Source organism: Naegleria gruberi (assembly GCF_000004985.1).
Source record: "Naegleria gruberi genomic scaffold NAEGRscaffold_158, whole genome shotgun sequence".
NCBI classification, from domain to species: domain Eukaryota; phylum Heterolobosea; class Eutetramitea; order Acrasida; family Naegleriidae; genus Naegleria; species Naegleria gruberi.
This window is the reverse complement of record NW_003163177.1, coordinates 3,635-11,683: the sequence shown is the minus strand read 5'-3', so window position 1 is coordinate 11,683 and position 8,049 is coordinate 3,635. Positions and strand designations below refer to the sequence as shown.

Below are 8,049 nucleotides of genomic sequence, written 5' to 3'. Positions count from 1 at the left end.
ATCATTAGACTTTTAAGGTAATTGATGGCTACGGCCATATCACGATTCATGCACCTCATCCCGTCCGATTTGAGAAGTTAAGCATCGTCGAGCCACATCAGTACTGAGATTGGAGACAACTTGGGAACCTGTGGTGCTGTAGTCTTTTTCATTCTTCTGTTTTATTAAGAGTTTCATAATTATTACTATTTCAATATTTTTTGTGGAATTTGGATGAAAACTAAACCTTAGTGTCTACAATACTGAATAGTAAATGTTTGTTCCTTGTTCAATCCTTCTCATATTGAGGTAAACAGACAAAAAAAATGAAACATGGCTTTCTTACATGCAACCTAGAACTTATTATCGATGAAACCGATAATGATGAACCAAAAAAACCGATTTTAAAGGAAATGGCTGAAGATAAGGGATTGCACTTTAGTGTGGTGTCTGGATGGTTCTGCTATTCTTCATGTACAGCTAGTAACAAGAAAGAGAGAAGAGAATTACATTTGCACCTTAATCTACGAATATTTGTTATCTGTTTTGGTGTTCTATTGGGTGAAAGGAATTAAAATTGCTTCTCTTTCTTTTTCTAAATATGAACCAAAAGAATGTGCTAAATTTCCTTCAGTAAGAAAGAGTTATGAAAAAGAAAAATGTTGCACTGTTGATGATCATTCGCTTTCGGATAATGGAAAATCTGGTAGTGTTGCTTCAACTGAAGAAACTCCTAGTGACGAGTCTAAGGGTAGTATTGCTGATAATGGCCTTATTTCAAGTGAAGAAAATAATCTTAATGAAGAGTTTGAGTATTTCTCCGCAGAGGATGATTTTAGTTCCAAGCTTCAACGAGTCAAACCAATATTCGACTCCAAAATAATGAAGGAGAAAATCTATTTTGCACTACTTTATTACAAGCCACCAGAGAGCACTGATTCACACATTTCCACAGAATCCTGTGTTTCGAATAGATCTCCTAATACCAATTGTACAGAATTCTCTACTGAGCAACAAAGTGTTAACAATTCAACATCCCCAACAAGATTATTATCTTCACATGATAATCTCTCCTCTGCATCAACTCCAAGTAGTGGTGGCAACTATGCTCCAACAAAAGGACAGAATGTTCTCCAACGTTCAAAGGCCATTCTCTCAGATGTTACCAATTTTAAGTATTTTGACAAGTTCAAGAATGCTGTATATGAGGGAAAGAGTAAGGCACAAACATCTAGTGGCTCTACTACAAGTAAGAAAGTGGGAGGTAGTACTAAGAAGGGAAGAAAACATTGAATAAATATGTGTCAACGTTTTAATGCAAGCTCAATAGAATATGGCTCAATTGCAACATGTTGAATGTAATGATCAAATATTGGGCTTGAGTTTACAATAGATTATCTGTTCCGAAGTAGCAAGTTCGAAATGCATCAATACAACAAACAAAAAAACCGAATGAAACGATCCTTTGATGATTGTGCTTCGGAGGTACCACCAACATCACAACCATCACATCATTATGATTCTGATGGAAGGTTGATGATGATGACTTCATCTCTACCCAATCATAATCACAATAACAACAATAATAATAGTAATTTTAATAGTAGTGCACTGATGGATCATGATCATCATACAACATTGATAGAAACTACTCCGATGAGTAACAATGACAATTATATGATTGATAATAATAATAATAACAATATGAAATTAAGAAGAATTCATCACTGTCCTATTTTCATAATTTTAATGGTCATCATAATAGTCAGTATCAAACAACATCAACATTGATGACTGTGAATGGTTGTTCGGGAATGAAAACGAGCCAGTCCGAGTTTGAATTGATTGGATGCATTGGAAGTTATGGTTCTCAGAATGGTCAATTCAAGAATCCATCTGATGTGGCTATTGATTTCAAAAATCAATTAATATTTGTTGTGGATACAGATAATAGACGTATTCAGGTTTTTGATGAGTCAACTCTGACATTCAAGTACATGTTTACGACACCATTCAAACCAAATGCAGTGACAGTTCATTGGGATCACACTTTAATTATTAGTTTCACTCGAGATTCATTGATTTGTAAATATGATTTTAATGGAAATGAGATATGGAGATGGGGAGGAGTTACAACAAAGAATGTAATGGATTCTCCAACAGGTGTTGTGGTTGACTATGAGGGAAATATCTATGTTTGTGATTGGTTTAAACATAGAATTGTAGTTTTTTCTCCAGGTGGTGAATTACTGAAATCGATTGGATCTATGGGAAAGGAATATGGTCAATTCTCATTCCCAAGAGATATTGACATTGACAGTGCTGGGAATATCATTATTTCTGACAGTGGAAATAATCGCATACAGATACTGAAATCTAATGGAGAATTTATTAGTAGCTTTGGAAGTATTGGGAATGATAAGGGAGAATTTCAAGCACCAAACTCTGTTTTTGTGGACAAGTCAACTGGTGATATATTTCTTACAGAGTGGGATTCACATAGAATTTCAAAATTTCATCCTAACAATCCCTTTTCTGGTTCTACTTGCATTGGTAGCTTTGGAAACCATGAAAATTCATTGAAATATCCTTCTGGAATTGCATTCTGCTACGGGTCATCTCGTTTGTTTATTGTTGATACTGGAAATAATAGAATCAAGGTTTACAGAGTTACATGAGATTTTTCTATCAATTTTCAATTTCAAAATCATAAGGACAATGCAAATCGAAATGTAAAAGAGTATTATCACTCGTACTATGAAACTGCTTCGAGAGCTTACCTCTAATCTATGCCATGCAGATTCTATTCTTCATAACTTTTTTAACTAAAATAAGTATTTCAAGTAAATTATTGGTAGACTTGGGTGGTTAATGAAAAAGATAATTTATTAAGCAGTTAGTTCGATATCTCTTGGACCTGGGCTTGGTCTTTTCTTCTTCTTCTTGATCATACAACAAATACAAACCAATATACCAACAATTATCAATAACACAATAGGTATTATGGCCAGAACAAAAATGATGTAATACAAGTTGGAGTCTGATTGATTAACACCAGGAATTGGAGTGACAATGTTATTATTATTCGATTCTGTTGGTTTCGGCGTGGAATTTGTTGGAGTAATTGGGCTGTCCACAGTGACTTCAGCAACAACATAGGAACCAGTGTTAGTAACAGAAATATCTGCAGTTGCACTATTGGTGCTAACAACTTTACAATTTGGCGAGATGGAATAGACATTGTTTTGAACTGAATAACATGAAATTTGTGTTTGTGTGAATGAGGTTCTTGCTGTTTTGACTTTTTCAATCTTGATTGTGGCAAGAGTGATATTTTCAGATGCAAAGGAAAGGTTGTTATCATTTTCAGTAATGACAAAGTCAATCACCTTACTGATTGCTTTCAATGTTGAGTTGGTCAACTTGTAAACCTTTGTGACAATTTTAACACTGTCAACATTTTCAAATCTCTTCATAGAGCTGAAAACATTCTTCATTTCAAAATAGGATGAAGAAAAGCTTGTATCATCAACAAAACCAGACAAACCACTAAGGGTTGAAATACTGACAAGTCTGGCATAAATAGATGAATCAACACCAGTACTTCTGACAGCTGGCATATCAGCAACTGCACTCTTAAGTTCGACATTAACAATATTGCTATAGATGCCATCAATCTTTGCCAAATCCTTGACAGTAAGAGTAGTTACTGCTCTCTTTGAAATGGCATTTGAAACATAGCTCTTGAGGTTCAAAGCAGCTTCCTTGGAGTTTTGAATATCATCTGTCTTCATATTAACATTAGATGAAGAAGAAGCTGATGAGATAGTTGAAGAGAACTGATCAATAACCTTGGAAATGGTTTCATCTGGGAAGTTTCCTAAACAATTACTAATGGAAGAAATAACAGAAACTTTTGAACTGGCAGATTGAGAAGTTTCAGAAACGATTTGAGATTGTACGTCTTGTTGTTCAAAGAATTTGTCTACAAGAGCCTTATTAGCTTGTGCTAGGGCTTGTTTTTGTTCTGGAGTGGAAACAGTAATTTCACTTACTAAACTCAATGCAGATGAAACTGAAGCAACTGAAACTGTACCCATTTGAGAAACATTCAAAGCAGCAATGGCTTCACTAAGGGAAGGGACAGTAACAGTAACAAGAGTTGTAGTTTCAGAGGAGGCAGAAAGAGAATCATAAACAATTGTCTTGATTTCAATTTTACCAGCTGGTAATTGAGAAGTGATTGATTTCTTTTCAGACATTTCTGACAAAACCTTCCAAGTTGAATCTCCTACCACTCTGTATTTGAATTCATACATCAAAGGAAGTTGAGTATCATACCAACCATTACCACACTTGATTTGGAAATCGTCTTGTAAAGCAACACCTGTAGCAGGAGAAACTTCCAAAATACCAACTGTTGGTGGAGAGTTGATTGTAAATGAAATAGTTGCTTCACCAGATCTTTGATCATCTACTACATTAAGGTTAATAATATGGAAAGTACCTGGAACAAGTAAGATCTTTGGAAGAAGAATGTACTTGTTACTGGTAACAATTCCAGACATATCAAGGTCAGGTGATGACCATGTGTAAACTCTGTCAGTTGACAGAACATCTGATGAATAAGCTTGTAATATGAAATCAGAAGATGGATCAACAGCTGTCAAGTCAGTATTTGGAGGAGCAGCAATAGACACTCTAATGACAGTGTCCTTTGGTTGATCAATAACAGTCACTTTAATACTTGCAGAGCTACTTCTTGAACCCTTTGTAAATGTAGCAGTGAAGAGATATGGGCCGGGAACCATAAATTTAGAGAATTTCAAAGTAGTTTGGTCAATATTTGCTTCACCAGAGGTAAATCCGCTACAATCTGCACTATTGTCAAGATCCAAACATGACAAGACAACTGTTCCAGAATTATCTGAAGGATTACTTGGGTCAGACTTGGAAACGGTGAACGAAACTTCAGTTTCCACAGATTGAGTTCTATCACCAATATTGAATCCAACGCTCAAAGGAAGTGCCTTAGCAGTTACCTTAAATGGAACTGTCACACTTGATGCTCCAGCTTGAGAAACAGTGAAAGTGAAGTAATAATCGCCTGGTTCAGTAATCTTGGTATAATCTTCACTGAAGACGAGAATATTATACTTTTGTTTAACAACTACTGGAATGACATTTCTAACATCCAAAGCATATGTAAACGTAAATGGTCCATTTCCACCATAACAGCTTGGGAATGTAATCTTTGGATTGATTGAATAAATCTTTCCAATAGTCATTGTACTTTCAGAGCCCTCCTTAATTGAAACGATAGGAGCTGTCAAATCAGTAACCAGGAATGAGACAGTTGAAGAAGCACTTAAACCAGAAAATGGACTTGTGATGGTTGCTGTAACAGAATAACTGCCAACACCAAGACTGTTTGAATTAATAGTGACTCCTGAAGACCCTTGTTGATTAGTAATTAAACTAGTTAAAGTAAGACCATTAAGTGGAGAAGGTGCAGACTGAACACTCCAAGAGAATTGCAATGTTCTACGATCTGTTGATGTGGAGCCAGAGGCATCCAAATAGACGAAACCACAAGCTCTTGAAATTGTTGTCTTATCAGTAGTGACAGAGATGGAAGGATTTGTTGGTATATAATCTCTTTCAGCAAATGTTACAGAAACAGTTGATGAAGAATTAAAGTATGACTTGAATGTAAGAACCTCATCAAGGACAATTGAAGCATTTCTTCCAAGAGAAATGGTCATCAAGTTTGAATCACTATTAACAACGCACACTGCTCCTTTACCTAGCTTTGAAGATTCCAAAATTAGTTCAGAACAATCAAACTTTCTCTTGAGAGAAGAATAAACTGTTCCTGAGATGGAGTCACCATTTGATGAAAATCCAAATGAAGAAGCATCAATTGAGAAATCACACTTATCACCATACCATCCTGTTTTACAAGTTTCACATTTGGTACCTTCTGCATTTTCAGAACAGATACATGATCCATCATTGTTACAACTTCCTCTTCCATTACAATCACATTTAATATTACATGAAGAACCAACAAATCCAGGTAAACATTTGTCACAAAATTGACCAACCCAATTTCCAGTACAGTCACATTTTCCATTTGAATTACAAATACCATTACCATTACAAGTACCTGCTTCAGTACAAACTCTTTCAGTACAATCAGTTCCATTATAGGCCGGTGTACATTCAGAACAGAATTTAGCTGGGTCGAAATTACCCTTACAAACACAAGTGTTTAAGCCAGCACAAGTACCACGTCCAGAACACACAGAAGTGCTATTTCTATCAATTTCATTACACTTAAAGTTTTGGCAATTGTTTCCTTCATATCCTTTCAAACAAGTACAAGATGGTTGTGCAAGACGAATCGAATCACATCCACCTCTTCCACCACAAACATCTGGACTTGTTGATATAACCCCATTACAAACTGGAACATTACAACCAGGTCCTCCCCATCCAGTTGCACAAACAGAGCAAGAAACATCTGATTTAGCCCAATTACCACTTGAAGCACAGATACAAGATGGACTTCCAAGAATAAGCTTACAAACTCCATTGAAATTGCAACCGCCTTGTTTTTCAGTTTTACGATTACAGAGAGGTATCTGACAATCACTTCCAGTCCAAGGACCATTACAGGCACAAGTGTGTGGTCCAACGCACTTTCCACGATAATTACAAACTGGTATATCGGTATCCTTATAAATAAAACAAACGAATTGTTCACAATTTTTTCCTCCATATCCATTATTACAATTACAAGTATCTTTTTGAATGCATTGACCCCTTCCTGAACAAACAGATGAATTTAAATAGTGAACACCAAAGCATTGAGTTGAAGGGTTGATATATGGACGCGAGTCACAAGAATCTTCTACTGACAATCCTTCACACTTTGATTCCAAATTAACAGTGTAATTTAACTTTTGGGACCAAATGTCAATACAAGTTTGCTTACAAAATGTTCTTTCTATTGGAGCATCGGTTCCATCACACATAGGTACCAATGATTTACAATACAGGACAGTCAAATGTTCTTTACATTTGCTGTCACAAACTACTCCTGCTTTGGCAAGTTCAAGCATGGCATCTCTGGTTTTGTTTTTAGCCAATGTATCATAATAAATCATTGATTTGTCCAAATCTTTAACCATGTCCCTTCCAATATAAACAAGTTCACCTGTATAATTCTGCCTTAAAAATCTTCTTTGTCTTACCCTGTAAATATTAAATCCACAGAATGGAATTGTTTGGGGATTTGTATAAGCACAAATATCAGCAGGAACATAGGTAGTACAATCATCATTGTAACCATCGAGCACACAGCTCTTTTTACAGATATAATTTTTATCCATACGATAATCTCTAGCACAGTCTACACAAAGAGAGGTACTGTAAGAGGCAGTGGTGTATCCAGTGTCACATTGACAGATTGTACGGGCAGTGTTATTTACATCCTCATACATACATTGTCCATGGATTCCACAACTCGAACTACCATAACAAGCTGGAGGAATTAAAACACAAGATCCATTAACTAAATGATAGTTAAGCTTACAGACACATGATGAACCATAGGTAACCAAATTGAGATTTGCATTGCAAGAACAAAGTCCATCAGAACCAGCAATATATCCACGAGAAGCATCACAGCCACAACCAGTACCATTTATAGTGTATCCATTGACTGTATCACATACACATTTAGAGGAAGAATTAATCTTTCCTTGAGGACAAGATGAACATGGTTTAGTTTCATTGGTTGTGATAAAACCATTCTTACACACACATCCTGAAGTTGTTGGAGTTAACAATTGACAGGCCCCATTGGAACCACATGCAATAGGACACTTGGCTGTGTACTTGACACAAGCTCCTGTTGCACCAACAACGTATCCATTGCTAGCATCACAAACACATTTTCCATTTTGATCAAGAGTTAGTTTAAGGGTAGAGTTACACATTGAACATGGTTGAGAGAGATCAGTAGTTATGTAACCAGTTGTACATTACAATAAGTGAAGTTCA

At 35.9% G+C, this 8,049-nt stretch overlaps 3 protein-coding genes across 3 annotated transcripts; 2 read left to right on the top strand and 1 right to left on the bottom strand.

The window, feature by feature from the left end:
• Positions 1–861: 861 nt before the first annotated feature.
• NAEGRDRAFT_76455 (uncharacterized protein) lies at positions 862–1,272 on the top strand (the record flags this gene model as incomplete). Its single annotated transcript, XM_002668587.1, has 1 exon — positions 862–1,272. The coding sequence occupies one exon, from the start codon at positions 862–864 to the stop codon at positions 1,270–1,272; it is 411 nt and encodes a 136-aa protein (XP_002668633.1).
• A 497-nt stretch (positions 1,273–1,769) lies between these two features.
• On the top strand, positions 1,770–2,657 carry NAEGRDRAFT_76454 (uncharacterized protein; the record flags this gene model as incomplete). Its single annotated transcript, XM_002668586.1, has 1 exon — positions 1,770–2,657. One exon carries the CDS (start codon positions 1,770–1,772, stop codon positions 2,655–2,657), a length of 888 nt encoding a protein of 295 aa, XP_002668632.1.
• A 210-nt stretch (positions 2,658–2,867) lies between these two features.
• On the bottom strand, positions 2,868–7,985 carry NAEGRDRAFT_76453 (uncharacterized protein; the record flags this gene model as incomplete). The annotated part of the gene is made up of 1 exon (XM_002668585.1): positions 2,868–7,985. One exon carries the CDS (start codon positions 7,983–7,985, stop codon positions 2,868–2,870), a length of 5,118 nt encoding a protein of 1,705 aa, XP_002668631.1.
• Positions 7,986–8,049: the final 64 nt, after the last annotated feature.